General features: G+C 42.2%; 2 protein-coding genes across 3 annotated transcripts; one reads left to right on the top strand and one right to left on the bottom strand.

Moving 5' to 3' along the window:
- Window positions 1-16: 16 nt before the first annotated feature.
- Window positions 17-5,913, bottom strand: mastl (microtubule associated serine/threonine kinase-like). The gene is made up of 11 exons (XM_083683369.1): window positions 5,786-5,913; window positions 5,543-5,682; window positions 5,348-5,436; window positions 5,155-5,258; window positions 4,878-5,034; window positions 4,535-4,701; window positions 3,235-4,407; window positions 2,908-3,049; window positions 1,695-1,808; window positions 920-1,021; window positions 17-742 (listed from the first exon to the last, which is right to left on the bottom strand). The coding sequence occupies exons 1-11, from the start codon at window positions 5,903-5,905 to the stop codon at window positions 585-587; spliced, it is 2,466 nt and encodes an 821-aa protein (XP_083539495.1). The 5' UTR covers window positions 5,906-5,913; the 3' UTR covers window positions 17-584.
- A 1,169-nt stretch (window positions 5,914-7,082) lies between these two features.
- On the top strand, window positions 7,083-17,051 carry LOC310806682 (ATP-dependent zinc metalloprotease YME1L1-like; the record flags this gene model as incomplete). Of its 2 annotated transcripts, none has more annotated exons than XM_083672874.1 (18): window positions 7,083-7,239; window positions 8,212-8,343; window positions 9,423-9,588; window positions 9,798-9,899; window positions 10,188-10,297; window positions 10,893-11,043; window positions 11,341-11,424; window positions 12,105-12,278; window positions 12,456-12,608; window positions 12,789-12,921; window positions 13,131-13,193; window positions 13,706-13,818; window positions 14,118-14,273; window positions 14,963-15,114; window positions 15,277-15,403; window positions 15,567-15,640; window positions 16,561-16,647; window positions 16,908-17,051. In XM_083672874.1, the coding sequence occupies exons 1-18, from the start codon at window positions 7,207-7,209 to the stop codon at window positions 17,049-17,051; spliced, it is 2,154 nt and encodes a 717-aa protein (XP_083529000.1). In that variant the 5' UTR covers window positions 7,083-7,206. The 2 variants fall into 2 exon arrangements, with proteins under 2 accessions (XP_083529000.1, XP_083528999.1); XM_083672873.1 differs by having other exon boundaries at window positions 11,341-11,448.
- Window positions 17,052-17,181: the final 130 nt, after the last annotated feature.

Raw genomic sequence — 17,181 nt, 5'->3', positions numbered from 1 at the left:
AGTTACCAGGGTTACATAATATATACACAGACAAACATAATTTACATTTTCCCCTCCTGATATGTTTATTGTTATCCTTTTATTCTTGATTGGTTAAGGAAAAATAAAAGGAAAACAATCACTTCCCACAACATACATTTTATTTCTAAGTTCTTCTCATAGGGAACATGAAACAAATCCACAAGTAAAAATAGTACGAGAACTGATACAAGAATAGAATATCAATCATTATCGTCACTTTACAAATGGGAAATGCATAAAAGAGCAGCGAAACATGGGGCTGTGTATAAAAAAAAGTCAGTTGTGCTGTAGTTCAAAAAGACGAGGCAGTACATACAGTATACTCAACACAATTTAAACATCTAATTTACACATAAAATTAATCTTGTGTGTGTGTATATATATATATTCCTGTTAGGCTGTATATATATATATATTATTCATAGTTTTTTTAACAACCTGAGCCTAACAGTACTAATCAGGGAGCCTGCATAATGCTTGGGGAAATGCAGCAATTTTATATGGTACAGGAGTTGAAGCAGAGGAAGATGAGGATAACACTGAGGTATGGTCTGTGTTGGTCCCTACAGACTGAAGGTGGAGAGAGCAAGGTGCTGGGCAGTGTTTCTGGCGTCAAAGTATGAGGTGTCTGTTTCGTCCTCTGGCTGTGGGATGAAGGGCATTGGCTGGTGCTGGAGATTGTCCCAATCCAAGCCCGCAAACAGAGTATGGCCCCTCAGTTCTGAGGTATAACCCAAAGAAATATGGTTAGCAACTCTTTCAACACAAAATGTAACATTTTCCATGAAAACAGTAAAACTGAAAATGGAAACTGCTTGTTTGCTAGATGATGAAGACATTATTATGTTGTTCAATTTGAAAGTAGTGTAACTGCATCATTGGGAGAAGGGATCCTCACCTTTGAGGCCAGCCCGTTTGTTCATGTCCATGGTGAGTAGAATCTCTATGGCATTCCTGGCATTGGGCGATAGCTCCTCCTCACCATCAGGCCATGGGATATCTAAAATAGCACACAATAAAGGAGGTAATTCATAATATATAATGTAATGCTGTCACAATAATTACAACAGACTTTATAAGTCATAACAGCTGATGACAACTGACTGAACACAAAACAATATCTAATTGCAGGCGGACAGAATCATTGTCTCGTATCTGCACTCATCAGCACTGATCGTATCTCAAAAAAGCTCATGGGATAGACCAAGTTACCTTGGTTAGAATGTGTAGACTACCTGTAACTGAAACATTAAATCTGTCAATAATTTTCCAAGTTTCTACAGCAAATTTCTTAGTTAAATGACCTTGAAACTATCAAAGGACTTTTGTGGTTGAAGGTGCAGCATTTATTTAGTCTGGAAATGTACACAAACGCTAGCATAGATTGTTTAGTCCACTGGTCTTCATGGTTTTGCAACATTAGTAGCAGTCCCATAGAAAGTAATGGGAGGACGCAGTAATATCACAAATTAGGATCTAATTCATGGCGGAGGCTCTCAAATCTTTATTTTTAAAGATTTGTTACACATCCTACAAGACAGGGCAGGAATGACACCACCTGTTCTAAGACAACGTAACGCCAACTAACATTATGTCCCATTGGTATTCTTTCAACAATACTTCCCAGATGTAGTGAATTAGGCTAAGTGTTACCACAACAATAACAAACCCACCTCTGTTGAGAATGTTCTGGAAGACCAGCGGAGGAGTTTCATCATTAAAGGGAGGCACACCGGTGAGGAACTCAAAGAGACACACGCCCAGGGCCCACCAGTCCACCATGAAGTCTGAGGGAGGAACAGATAGAAACTCAGTTAGCATCACTCTCGGTCTGACATTCCTGTTAGGTTGTGCATCTTTTCTACATTCTACTGCGGTGGAAGCAGGAATGTAGTTAGACAACCAAATAGGATTACACTTAGTTTTTTAATGTAAAATATGTGATGATTATAACATAGAATGACTGTGTACATCAGGAGTATTTATAATAGTTCAGTATTGCTCAGCAACATCACTTAGTTCTCAATGATCTATATATAAGATTATTTCCTGGTCAGAAATAAGACAAATTAAAATTACTTTACTAAGTTTTAATATATGATATATGATAGGCCTAAATGGTCCCATTTAGATTAATCTTAAATCTAAATCGTTCTCCTAAATATTAGATCTAACCTAGACTGGCCCCAAACACCACACTCCATGACAACATTTTTTAAAAAACCTGATTCTCTAGCGGCCACTAATGTTAGTCTACTTTGACAAACTTGAATGGTCCATTAAAAATCATTCACTCCGTGCCCTGAAAATGGCTTCCCAGTAGAATTTCCCCCAATCCATCCCAACATAGGTCACACCAACCCAATACAGATGGCCAGAAGCAATTAGAATGGGAAATTAAAAACAGCAGGCTGTAACCCATCCACACCATTTTGAATCAGACAGCCATTTCCTCTGGGACCACAGTGAAGGCACTGAAGCTGATAGCACATGCATATTCTTTGGTAATGTGAGCCAAAGTTATAATCAACTTATCACACTTAGAATATCCTGAAACTTAGAAAGAAAGCCTGTTAAAAAGGCTCAACTGCTTAACTAAATGCATCAGGTATTAACTGTGATGGTTAATTTGTGGGGGAAATGACAGCAATAAATCAATAGATGGGGGGTGCTGTAATTGGCAACATCCTGGGGACCCATGCATTTGATTTATTTATAACAAATTTGTGTACATACATATTCACTTTTTGTTGTTGGTTTGGTTAACTTTATTAGACCCTGTGTGGCCTTCAGACTAATCATAAGCCAAATCTGACTTGATCTGAATTTCAACAGTTTCAACATAGTTAGCTCTTATCCCCCAAACCATATTTTGCACTCTCTTACCATGTGGTTTCCCCAACAGCAGCTCTGGAGCCAGGTAGTCTGGGGTCCCTAATATTGGCACGCCCTCAACAGGTAATGTACCCCTTCTAACACTCTTAGGGGTCCTGAAAGGAGTGTGGGAGGTTGCCATCGGCTGTGGGGTCTGAAAAATTAGAGGGAAAAATCTGACAAAGGCTTACATTCCAAGTGAATGAGAAGTACAGGCCAAATGTGTAAAGGTTTGTACAATGAGGTGTCTTCAATGTTAGTGAATCTTGAAAATCTATTTTTAAAAAAAGAATTTAAAACCCTCTACAATCCCTGACCCTCCACTCTCTCTTTATCTACCTGGAAGAGGGAGCTGTTGGAGCTGGGCCTCTTCTGTACTGGTGTCACAGCGGCAGGTAGAATGTGGTAGGAGGATGAGGTGGACATGTCCATTGCTTCAGACTGCAGGCTGAGGCGTGAGTTCCAAGAGACATTGGAGCGGTTGATGGAGCTGCAGTAGCTTCGGAAGGCTACTACATTCCTAGGCTTAAGGAATGAGGGTGACTTCGCCTGGCTACAGGCCAACTCAGGTAGGCGGTCAAGGAAGCAAGGTTTGGATACGCCTCTCTGAATCAGACTGCTAGCCGGTTGTGATGTTACAGCGGTGGGTGGCAGTGGGATTTCTTTCTCCTCCACCTCTTCAAATGATGATGGGTTCCCTTCTTTGGGATTCTGGTTAGGTCTCTGCCGGGAAGGGCTGTTGACAATGATGGACATCTCATGAACAGACCCCTCTGAGTCGAGGCTCATGCTCCTGCTCAAGTCGTGGTGCTCATGGTCTTCACTAAATGATGATGTGAAGCTTGAGTTGGCCACTGCTCTGGTTCCCTCAACAAAGACATCTTCTCCTGGCTCCTCTAACTCACAAAGGAGGTTTTTGGCCACAACGATGGGACTGGAACGCTTTGGGGCCTGTCCTTCAGCCACCCCTCTGCCCTCTGATCCTGGCTTGAAGTCCTCTAGGAGGACATTAGCGAACACCCCTGTTAGACCTGTGTGAAACTTCAAGTCCTCTTGTGGGATCATGTAACATCTCTTGTACTCTGCCTCTTTCTTCTTGCTGTGGGTCTCAAACAGTTGAGGACTTTTTTCTACCTCCTCGTACCCTCTCTTCAGAGATGAGGTTATCACAGGCTGGCTTTCCATTGGTTTCCCTTCAGAGGCACAATGAGTTTCAGCTACATTTCCTCCTATTGGTTGAGTGAGTTCAGGCTTCTCAGGAGGGACAGAATGCTCCATCTCATTAAACTGAAGCCTCTTTCCAGCATGAGTGTCTGGTTTGGCCTTCTTGAAAAGTTCTCCAGTAAGAGAATTCAGCCGTCCTCTGCGAACCTGAGTGGGTAAGTCAAAGTTGTCCAATGATGCAAGGGCACAATCCCGGCCAGGCGTTCGCATCTCCGAGGTCACCTTCCCTCCCGAGTTTGCTGAGGCAACCGTTTGTCCATATAGATATGCCATGTTCTCAGTCTCCTTCTAGAGAGAGAAACGAAACACACAATCAACATGAATGTCTTCTCATGACATGTTTATTTTGCTCTTTGAGTATAAATGTGGTGTTTATGCAGTGATTGAAAGATATAAATAATATTTAGTCTCTGACCTGCTCAACATCCCATAGTGGGCTGACACCACCCTCTGACTCGGTGGTGGAGGGGAAAAGGCATGATTGGCTGCTGCTCACAGTCTCAAACCTCCTCCTGGACTTGAGAAGCCTGGGAGTCAGACTCTTGGCCAAAGTGTATGAGCTGAACACACTGTTGTGGGGTCCTGAGGAAACACAAAACATACAATGACTATTCTACACATGCAGTCCTTTTTCATTGTGTCAAAACAACTCTCTCAGTGGTACAGGTTAGACTATAGATATAAACCAGTCAGTCCTCTTTGAAAAACTGAAAACCTGAAACACAAGTTAGTTTGCTGTGGCAGAATTGATGACATACTTAAACTCCGGTTGGAGCAAACGGGAGAATACAGGTATTGCTTGTTCTTCATATTGGGTGAACAAAGGGAGTTCTTCCGGAGTTCTTTCCTACAGGACATGGGGCTGCACACAGCCGGGGTACTACTGCGACGCTTGCCTTCCACCACTGATGTATTCTGTGTTTGATGAGATAAAAGAAAATGGAAGCAGGACTCAACAAATCAGCTCAAAACAAGAATAATACCAATCTAAATGCCTTAATAGAATTACATTAGATAGTAACTAGCTTTACTCACAAGTCCAAGGGAACTGATCAAAGACAAGACCTGACCAGGGGTGCGGAAATAACCTTGCTCCTTAGCAAAGGAGGGGGTTGTCAGGATATCCACAAGGTTCAGTTCTAAGTAATATAAAATAAATATGTAAAATTGTACGACAGAAAAACCCAATATCCCAAATTGAAGTTAGTTGGCAATAATAAGTACATACCTCTATCAAGCTTGACTTTGGAGAGTCCAAAATCTGTAAGCTTGATGTGGCCTTTATTAGATACAAGCATGTTGTCCGGCTTCAGATCCCTTAATGTTTAAACAGGGTACAAAAGTCAGATCAGGCAAACATAAAATGCTAAACATGCCATTATTTGGTAATTGGTTATTAATTAATTGGTTAGTCATAAAGTACCTGTGGATTATTCCATGGCGATGGAGGTAGTCTAAAGCGAGTGCCACCTCTGAGATGTATTTCATTGACATGTCCTCATCAAAATAGCCATAGATATGAAGCAGTGATTTCACATCCCCTCCAATAAGGTATTCCATCACCTGTGGAAGAATGTGGATAGAGCCGTTAGGCTACATTGGACACTGTCTTAAACATCATCCCTCATTGGCACTGCTGTCATTTATATTTGAGAGATCCACATACCAAATACACTTTTGTTGATGTTTGAAGGGAGTAAAACAGGTGCACGACGAAGGGACTTTTGCTGAGGGCCAGTGCATCTCGCTCTGCCTTCATTTGATCTGTCATGTTTTTGTCAACCATGTCTGCTTTCTTCACCACCTGAAAGAATTAAAGACGTTTCCATAAATTCACCATCCATTATTTGAAGTTGTGATGTTACAAACAGTGTGATGATAAATTGGGTGTCACTTGCCTTGATTGCATATAACCTTGCATTGCATTTCTTTCGTGCAAGGTAGACCTTTCCAAATGCACCGCGGCTTATGGGCTTCAAAACAGTGAAGTCTTCGATTGACGTCGGCTTTGGAATATCAACGACTTTGACATCTGCCCCAGAAGCTGGAGCCTCGACTACATACTTTTCACCCGCATCCATAATGTAACCTAGCTAGTTGGCAATCAGTCCTATACAAACAAGGCTAACTAGCTAGCATCAAATTGAACATTTGAATGTTACCGGCAGGAGGTACGTAGCCTGCAATCTAATACGTTTCACCTGTTAGGAAATTAAACTGGCTCCTGGAGTTAAAAAATAAATCAGTAAAGTGAAACAAATCAAAATAAGATAATCTTCACTAGCTGAGAAAGCCTGCCAGGCAGACAACGCAGGTTTGTTTTGAAATTTGAAATCCGCTCCTTCTGTGGTTGGGTCCTTCGTGACGTGTATTTTTGCCACAAGAAAACGCCCATGTTGTAAAAGATTCGCATGTTCATATTTTAATAATTTCACATGCGGCGTTCCTTGAAATAAATGTTATTCATTAATGCATAACAATTATCACAATATGACTTGTTGATGTTATTTTGATAGTGTATTGTGTTAATTGGTTATACCAGGCACCACGTACAACAGCTATTTCACAAGCGTCAACAGTTCAACGTAATGACGTCATAAATACGTTTTATATAGCAAATCTATAATATTGCAAACAAATCTCTGCAAAAATGTATATTTGTGTGTCCTCTTTGTTGAAGATCAGCCGGGACATTTCAACATTCATTTGCTACAAATAAGATGAGAGAGAAACAATATTTGATAAACCATTGTTCTAAACACAACAGTGACAGTCTGTCTTATTTGGTCACTTATTATAAGATTTGTCGATGTTTAGTGTTGTGTTTGATAAGATGTGAAAGAGTAAAAAAAAAGCTTGAAAAATATACATGAGCATGACGTAATAATATTTCCCACCGGTAGTGATATTTCGAATCTGCGTCACGTTGTAGGCTTGTTGACCTTTCAGAAGAAGCCATTTTCATCAATATGAGAAGTTGGGTTAAGAAGGCCGAACAAGAGAAAAACAAAAGTACAGTATCTAAGGGTGGGCATATTCAGTAGCAAGAGAATCTGACTTCACACTAACAACCCTCAATTTGGAATAATGTTTTCCCTTTCGACGACGTTCCAGCCACAGGTAAGACAACGGAGCAGCTGTCAATCTAAAACGGAATATCATCAGGGAGTTAGCTAGCTAGCTAGTTACTTAGCTGGTCAGCTAGCTACTTAGCTGGCCAGCTAGCCTGTCTATCATGGCATGGGAAATAATCAGTTGATTTGATAACTAGCTAGCCTCTTATGAACTGTTTGGAAGTGGGAGATTAGCCAACATAAGACTGTAGCTATGTCTAACTAGCGGTCTCACATTTGGTACGTCCACCACAAACACAAAGGCAAACCACCAATTGCAACTAACATAGCACAAATAGCTAGCTAGTTAGTATTGCGAACTAGCGATTATCGTGATACTGTTGATGTAATTGTTTTCAGAATTCATACAAAATTATTCTTGATTGCACGCTACATAACGTCTGGTTAAATCGGTATTTAATAACACGTTTGCATAAGTTATAGCAAACAAGCTAGCTAGCGGTTAGGCTACATTATCCAACTATCAAGATGAGCACCGGTGTCAGTGCTATCACGTGAAATTGAATAACTAGTGTACTGCTCATAACAACCGCTCTTTGCCCCAATTATAATATTTTATGTCAGTTGCAATAAGGCTGTTTTTTAGGGAAGCTGCTATCTAGAGGTTAACAACACACAGGTGAACTGTAGGCTATGATGCCATGTGTACGTGTATATTATACAACAAGTTCGAAAGGACCAAAGAGGTGCTGAAAACAAAGCATAGAACCTTGAGCTGAGGCAAATAGAGTCGTGTGAGTGAAGTATAATTTCTCTAATTGCCCTTAGGCAGCCTATATGCCAGCTTGTGTCATTCGCATGACGCTCATTTAGTACAGTGAAACACACATCTTAGACTGTCATTGTCCCACACTGTATATCAGAGGTATGTGACTAAGTAGTATACAGGCCTGCTTTTCAAATAATTAATTATGCACTTACAATTATATGATACAAATGTCCGGCTTCTGTATCCTAGGTAACAGTGCCCCTCAGCCAACTCATCAATGCCCTCCATTCCCTGAAGAGCTCGGCCACCTCTGCAGCCACAGCATCAGTCCAGAGCTTGCAGAAAGACCTCACACAAGAACAGGACCCATTACTCAAAGAGGTAAGATAATCAAAATGGGAAGTGGGATTCCTGTTGTAAATTATTGCTCCAGTGGATCTTTACACTGAGTTGAAAAATTAAACTGAATGCATAGGCCTATAGGAGACAATAGATTCACACAAATTGTTCAGATAAAATGTGCAATTAGCAGTGAGGTATTAGGTTATGGTTAACAATGTTTATTTGTCAAATGATGTTACAACGCAGTGGCTATCGCCATAGGCCTGAAAATGATGAATGTCCAGGCAAAATATCTCAGCAAGTCAAAGTAAGCCTACAAATGGATAATTAACAACTTAAAACAGATTTTCCTACTGTTACCATCAGTGTCCAGTCTTCTGCGCACCTCTTTCACTGACAAACGGCAGCAGTTTTGCATGCTCCTCGAATTTCCTGCGATTGCACTTGATATTTGGATCAAACTGTGTGGAGAGCATTGGATGAATTAGCCTACATCTGAGCAATATAACAATTGTGATATTAAGTTACGTGAAATACGTTAGTTAGGATATTAAGCCCTGCATAGTCAAAGCACCTGCAGAGAGACGTGGGAGGCACAAGGCTGCTACAATATATCTGCAAACTCAAGTTGCCTAGATGAGCGGGAGAGATGAAAACATCTTTTGATCCATGTTTGATGTGCAAGTTGTGGGTGTAAAGTGATTTGGGAGGGTGTTGCTGCTGCACGAGTAGTCTGAGGCGCTTGTTCATTTACCAGCGTTTTCAAGTGCTTTATACAGTTGTAGTGGTGTGTTGGGAAAATATAGTGTATTGTCGAAATGCCATCTCTGTCCATGTCCTATTTTAACATGCTTTATTAGGGATGCTATATTTCCATCAGCCCATATAATGTAACCAATTGGCACTATCAACATTAGATCACTTCCCTCACCCTACTTTTGTAGAAATACAAATGATGGTATTCTAACCCAACATCGTCTCATGTCAGATAGCGCAACTCCATATGCACTGAAGTCAAGAGACTGGCATAGCATAGGAGTGATGCCACTGGTGGGAAGGCAATGAACCCATCATTTTAGTTGACCTTTTCCTAACACTGATCTCATCTCCCCTTCTAGCCCAATGTGAACCTGAGGGACCTGGGCCTGTCAGACCTGAGAGTGGGTCAGCTGGATGAACTGATCAACAGGTTATTGCCCACACTGGGGCCAGAGGAGGGCCCAGTCCCCTCCAGATGGAGGGCATCCCATGTCTCCGCAGACTCCTTCTTCCAGAACAAGCATGGTGAGGGGCCTCCCTGCCTTGAGGAGAATTGTTTGGGTTGTAATGTGGTGCTATCATATGAAACGGGTTGTTGGCTGCTTTCTACACTAGACCAGCACTAGCAACAATTGTGTTTTTACAAAAGGGCATCTTGAATGAAAGGGAATTGTTGCCATCATGCTGTGTGCATTTGTGGTGGTCCATGTTGACTGGTGCATTAATTTTCACAGGCTTCTCACACAAAAGGTTGGGAGTGTTTGGCTCACCAATATACCACAGACAGAACCGCAGTCCTCTGCAAGCAGTCTGCTCAGAACTCCAGTACTGGCCTGGTAAGGAACCAAACTTGCTAGACATCACTGCTACCTGCAGCCCAAAGTATTGCTTTATTCTTGGAATGTGCCCAGGCGACCCTCATAAAATTGATTATAGTTCACTTCTGTGATGGCATTGGCAGTCAAAACTCATAGCCAATGGTATGTAAAGCCCTAAAGGTTATTATGAACTCAGGTCAGGTTATAAGATGTAAAGAGGATGTGGCATGAGATTTTCCCCTTTCAAGAAAAAATAAAAAAACATGAGACAGATTGACACTTTTACTTGTCCTCCTTCTCCTTCAGTTTGGGTACAGAACCGAGGATTTAAGACTCTCAGGACCAATCCCAGACGTAAGGAATCCGGTAATGAAGGCCCGGCAGAACCAGAGGGCTACACTTCAACCTTCATGAAGGTTAGCAAGTGTTACTGCCTTCCCAAACACACACTGCATAAGTCATATTCCTACTCTCTAAACCCCCTCTCTGACATGTTTGGCAGGCAGTCAATGTGCTCACTATTTCGGCTGCCCTCAACTTTACTCAACACTCTGATTATTCCCTTGCAATGTCAAAATGGGCACTTACTGTGATAGTGTTATGAAGTTGTAGCACAACATTGTTATAGGCTATAGAGTGAGTTTCATAGACAAACCCCCTTGCACGGGTAACAGGAGTGTTCTCTTGGGGGGGGGGGGGGGGGGGGGGGACCAGTGATGTCTACCTTGATGTGAGCAGTAGTATCCTTGTTGGTCTTTATGGTTTGGAGATGGTTAGTCTGTTTTCTTCACACGCATGTGTTTGAGCTTGGCTCCTTCATGTGGAAAGGGCCTATGTTGTGTTTTATGACCATTCTGGTCCCATTAATCCCATTGTTTCATGTTCAACTTTACATCTTCCCCCTCCATCTTTCTATTTTACCTACTCACTCACTCACCCACTCACTCTGACTGGCACACACACACCCTTTCAAACTTCCCTTTACAAACACACACTTCAACACACTGACAGGGTCTCATCATGAGGGACAAAGGACCAGAGGTGGAGAGTCTAGAGCAAGTGGTGAAGCAGAAGAACCTTCCAGACAACCAACAGGACGCCTTCAAGACAGGCTTTACTGAGGGTTTTATGAGGTCCCAGGCCTTTACTCAGAGGACACAAGGCACGTCATGCACCTCTCTGTACACATGCCACTACTCGTATACGCCTGTTCAGAGTGACAAACAGGAAGATATGCCTTTGATGTAGCGTTGTTAAGCATAACTGAGAATCATTGATGTTTAGATGTAACACTTCTTCATAGCAAGTTTGGTCTGAAAGCCCTAGGGTTTTGTAACTTACATACCCAGACCACCACTAGCAGTTCCTACAAGCTCTCAGCAGGTGGCACTGCTGACTTGAACTAAATCCCTGATGCACTGTTGCTAATATGATCTCTCCATATCCTCTGTGTTGACAGATTCACTAAGGAGGACCAGGCTGATTTTATTGGTCCTCCTCCTCGTTGGCATATACGGCCTGTCAAGAACCCCGTTTCTATCGGGTAAAGGCTCCTTTTCTGATGCTGGTTTGTTCAGTTTTTATTCCTATGCTTGTACAAAGAATCACCCCATAAACCGACATGAGCACCACAAGTAGGAAGTTGTGTTTTAGTGCTTTTCTATAAGGAGTTACGGTTGAATGGGCGATTCCACTAGAGTTGGGCGATATCCAAATGTTCATATTCACGATATGACTTTAGAAACAATTAGCATATGCGATAATATCATTAATTGCTAAGCAAAAATGGCTGAACTGAAGCACAGAGTGTATGGTTGGTGAGACATGTTTTCACCGCTACTTTGCCATGCAAAAAGCGGGATACTGCACTTGTACTTCCTTCAAGTTTGCACATGTAATGTGTATTACTGTATTAAAGTCAGCTATCTTAGAATATGTTTTCCATGTTCAGGTCCTCAAAGATGACAGTGTAATTCATGTGATGATCAGGATGTTCATTATAATCTTCATTTCACAATAGTAAAACTTTGTAAGTATTTCAGAGAGGGAATGCAATATAAACATAAATACTAGTCTTGGACAACAAACAAATTAAACATTTCTTGATGTCAGGAAGCTAGCTAGGTGTCTTAGCTAAGCTCTTGCTACAGTAAATAGAGATTTCCCATGTTCCCAGGTTCCCATGTGTTGATGGTCTGACTGGGCTGTTATGTTGTTTCACAGTGAGATTCCGCACCACCTCAGGTCTGGACTCACAAATCGACCCCATCCAGGTGAAGAGTGTCACGTTTGACCATGTCAAAGGAGTGGAGGAAGCCAAGAACGAACTTCAGGAAGTGGTGGAGTTTCTCAGGAACCCCCACAAGTTCACTGTGCTGGGCGGGAAGCTACCTAAAGGTACGCTTTTATGTGTGTGTATATTCAGATGTGCACATCAAATTCCTGTTTCTATGTTCACCCTGCTGCGGTTTTTGTTAATGAAAAGAAGATCCTCTATATCACATGTCTGTAGGGTCCCTTTATTTCTGAGATTCATATGTTGCACTCATTTTGGGCTCCCTCTCTTCCTCTCAGGTATCCTTCTGATTGGTCCCCCAGGCACGGGCAAGACACTCCTGGCTCGTGCTGTAGCAGGAGAGGCCGACGTTCCCTTTTACTATGCCTCGGGGTCAGAGTTTGACGAGATGTTTGTGGGCGTTGGAGCTAGCCGCATCAGGAATCTCTTCAGTAAGTTCCATATGAATTCCACGGCTGTTGATCAATAAACTCTTTTAATCATGATAACCAATAGGAAAAGGACTCAATTACTTCCCACCCTATCCTTATCAGTGAAAGGAAGCTATTAAAAAACATTGGGACACCACCTAAATATCTCTCTCTCTCTCTCTCTCTGCGTTTGGTACGTAGAAGAGGCGAAAGCCAATGCACCCTGTGTTATCTTCATTGATGAGCTGGACAGCGTGGGTGGAAAGAGGATTGAGTCTCCCATGCACCCATACTCCAGACAAACCATCAACCAGCTGCTTGCAGAGATGGACGGGTACGTCTTTTTATAGTGTTTATAGATGTTTATATACCCACCCCCACAATTACAATGGGGTTTATATGAAATTGGAGCAAAAATAATCACTTCATTGTATTGTTTTCCATGTGATAATGATAACAGGACATAAACAGCTCTTCTGAATTTGATTAAATGCTTCTGGATTTAAAGTGGCCTGAATCGCTCAATGTTTTGATGTTTTATAGGTTTAAACCAAATGAAGGAGTCATCGTTATTGGTGCTACAAACTTCGCAGAGGCTTTGGATAAGTATGTTTACAATTTGGAGGAATGGCGGTTTCTTTAGGCCCTCGTCCAACCAGGGGTTGCTTTGTCCCTCGGTCAGGATATAGTTGACTGGTTGCCGTGTAAGGTTAAAGGCTCAACGTGTCACTTTCACACACTGGAGGATTTCAGCAGCTCACATGTGATGTCACATGGGGATACAGAGGCTTATAATTAGAGAAAATTGCTTCATAATAATGAAATTCAGACACTGACACCATATGAATATTGAGATCTTATGCTGTATGTTACTAGCATTCTACCATGACCCACTTCAATATGAAGTATGTCCTTGGTAAATGTGTTGATTTCGCCCTCAGTCAATGTTCCTTCTTGTGACCATGTCATGAGGCCAGCATAAACCTGTGTGAATGGAAAGAAGGCATTGTGAAGGCCATTCCATGATGAACCAAGGTTTAAAAATAGGACCACTATTGAGCCAGCACCATTGACTCACAGCTTACATCAGTAACCCTTTCCTCTCTTTTGGTTTTCAGCGCGCTGGTCAGGCCGGGGAGGTTTGACATGCAGGTTACCGTCCCTCGCCCTGATGTGAAAGGACGCACCGAGATCCTCAACTGGTACATGGCAAAGATCAAAATGGATACTGGTAGGTCTCAGAGCAATGGCATAATAAGATACAGGCAGAATGAAATGTATTGCTTCATTGACCTCGGCCCCTGAAGCTTTGAAATCTGTAATATATACATGATGCTACCATAATGGTTAGAATTCAACGAGTATGAGATTAGTCTTTTATACAGATATAACACATTTTTTATTGCTATACATGTAGAATCGGTAAACGTGAGTGGTAATCCCTATTGTTCCTGCAGTGTGAAAGACACCCACTGTCTCAGACACTGCTGGCTTTAACAAGAACTCCCTTTCATCCATTCACTCTTTCAGCTGTGAATGCTGAGATCATCGCTCGGGGCACGGTGGGCTTCTCAGGGGCAGAGCTGGAGAACCTGGTCAACCAGGCCGCCCTAAAGGCAGCCGTGGACGGGAAAGACATGGTGACCATGAAGGAGCTGGAGTTCGCCAAGGACAAGCTCCTCATGGGTAAGAACTCTCACACACCCCGCCCTGCACTCACCCGGACATGTGAGAGAGATTAACAATAGAGACTCTCTGGTTGAGAGACATTATTGACAGGAATAATGTCAGGTCAATGCATGTCTGATTTCCCTCTCCCATGCTGAACATTTCTCTGATTTTGGTGGTTGGGACTGTGGGGCTGTGGGACTCTTTGCATGACCGCTTAATACTTTGATATGAATGACAGTACAGCTTTAGTTTGGATTAAGAGCAGTCATACCCTTCAGGTTGCAATTCAATTAAACCTTTGCTGCGGTAAACCTGTACTACAACAGGGTCCAACCCAGCCGGGCCAGTAACCCTGCAATCTACTGGCCCTGAAATCTGTATGTTAAATGCATTAGAGGTTGTGCAAAGCTCTAGGTTAGCGTGCAGTCCCTCTATATCCATACCATTTCGTATTATGGATTTAATGAAAAGAAAATATGCTGTCAAATATTACTTCACACTTTATTGCATTGTAATAGGCCACCGTTAATGTTGAACCATGTACAGTAAAGTGACTCAGCTCCTTGCTTTGATTCAGTCTTTCCATAAGACTATGGAAATGTTTAATGTTAATTTCAGTGTTGAATGATTGAGAGTTATTTCTTTTTTTGTTAATTAAAGATGCACTCTTCCTCATTGTCTTCTTCTCTTTTTTTTTAATTAAGGTCCTGAGAGAAGGAGTGTGGAAATTGACAAAAAAAATAAGACCATCACAGCCTATCATGAGTCAGGCCATGCCATTGTTGCATACTACACCAAAGACGCCATGCCCATCCACAAGGCCACCATCATGCCTCGAGGGCCCACCCTCGGTCATGTGAGTAGGGAGCATTGCAGTCAATCAAGGGTTCCTATCCTATCACGCCCTACCTACTCATCCTGCTTTCAAACGATGAAAGGAAAACACACTGTAAAATGACTCATATTTGACCCAAGATGGTCTCTTATACTAACTTGTCCTCCCTATCTCTCTCTGCAGGTGTCCATGCTCCCAGAGAATGATCGTTGGAGTGAGACACGTGCTCAGCTTCTGGCTCAGATGGACGTCAGCATGGGCGGCCGCGTGGCTGAGGAGCTCGTCTTCGGCGACCATGACGTCACTACTGGTAAGAAAAAAAGAACACGTAGCTCAATTTTGGTTAAGCAATAGAGAAGATCCTCAATGTATTGACGAAAAGCCTTTTTCTGTTATCAGTCTATTCCATAATTAATTATTGTTCTGCAAAATAGTCATTCTCACGGTTGTAATGCGGTGGTATTGTTTCACAGGAGCATCAAGTGATTTTGATGGGGCAACTAGGATTGCAAAGATGATGGTGACCAGGTTTGGAATGAGTGAAAAGGTAAGAGACTGTGGGCTTGAGATGAATCCACATGATTGGTTATATCCATATAAATTGGTCACAACTGCCCCAAACTTCATCAGCCTACACATATGTCATCTGGCAATGTATTTGTGGCAACCAAACAGCAATTCACCAATTGCTGTTTGGTTGCCACATATTTCCATAAACCTAAAAAGCAGCATTTTGGCCTTATTGCAGAAATGCCATTCTCAGGCTTTGCAGACAGGAGCTTGTGTGAGTGCCCACACATTCCAGACTTTATTCCCACCACCATCCTAATCTCTTTCTCAGTCCTGTGGTCAGACTCAATCCTGAGAGACCTTCACTACTACCCGTATGCCACTCATGCAGGGTTCTCCCCAGGATTAACATGGTGTCGTTGGACTGCGTTATCAAAACCGACTTGTTTATTCATGTCAAAATACTGCTAACACTGAGGAACATGATACCACTTTCAATTTAACAATGTCATTGGCGATCAAAGATAGTTACTCTATCATTACTAAATGTCAGTTTAATTTGCTCTGAATTGTTTACATAGTGGTGGAGCCAAGTCAACAAGGTGGCGCAGCTCCCCACTTACATTTTTTTGGGGAGAACCCTGACTCATGGGTGCTACTCATCCATGAAAGAAAAACCCATTCTTGATTACTGGTCATTTGATACAGGAGGAGGAGACAATTTAGGGATAGCCTTTTTCTCCAGGTAATTCCTCTTGGCGGGTCATTGATATAGCTGTCCTCCAACCGTCTGACTATCTTTTTGTTCTACTCCTATACTTATTCTGCACTGTCAACCCTAAAATCCCCTTTATGTATAATTATACCTTACCTTGTATACCGTTGCTGTTGGATAAGAGGTCTGGTGTGCCTCTGATCTGAGACTAAAACTCAATGTTTGTGCTTTGCTTGCTTCAGCTTGGCGTTATGACCTACACTGACATAAGCAAACAGAGCCCAGAGATGCAAGCTGCCATCGAACAGGAAGTCAGGGTCCTACTGAAGGTGAGCTCCTCAACCCTTCCCCACTGCAGATGCAACACCACATTTGTGTTCCTAGTTGAGTTCTTTTGTTCATAATTGTAGGTACCACGCCACTGGTTACTTTTATGTTAAACAAGTCATTTACTAGCCGCTCTTATTCCTCTTAATTTGTCACGTCCTCAAAAAGTATTGATGCCTTCATAAGTAAATAGTAATCTTCACAGTGCTAGGAGAGAATTTGATGTAGGTTTATCACTGGTCACTGGTGCTTCTCCCCACAGGACTCGTATGAGCGAGCTAAAAGCCTCTTGAAGACCTACAGCGATGAGCACAAGAAGCTGGCTGATGCTCTGCTAACATACGAGACGCTGGATGCCAAAGAGATCAAGCTGGTCCTGGAGGGCAAGGCCCTTGACCCAAGATGACTCAACAGCAGTTGACGTGTTAGAGACAGTTAGACATATAATCTGTATTATGTAAATATGAAGCTGTGCAATGGAGTGGAGGCCTTTGGAGGCCTTGTAGTTTATTGAGTTTGTTTCTTCTCTTTCTCTC

This window comes from Argentina silus (genome assembly GCF_951799395.1).
Source record: "Argentina silus genome assembly, chromosome: 1".
NCBI classification, from domain to species: Eukaryota; Metazoa; Chordata; class Actinopteri; order Argentiniformes; family Argentinidae; genus Argentina; species Argentina silus.
This window is presented reverse-complemented; position numbering and strand designations above follow the sequence as displayed.

Excerpts from the sequence above, each read along its gene's own strand:
- mastl (XM_083683369.1), bottom strand. The coding sequence starts at position 5,905 with ATGGTTGACAAAAACATGACAGATCAAATGAAGGCAGAGCGAGATGCA. Across the intron at positions 5,035-5,154 it reads TGATCAGTTCCCTTGGACTT|AATACATCAGTGGTGGAAGG; the intron begins GTGAGTAAAGCT and ends CATCAAACACAG. Across the intron at positions 1,809-2,907 it reads GCTGTTGGGGAAACCACATG|ACTTCATGGTGGACTGGTGG; the intron begins GTAAGAGAGTGC and ends TTCCTCCCTCAG.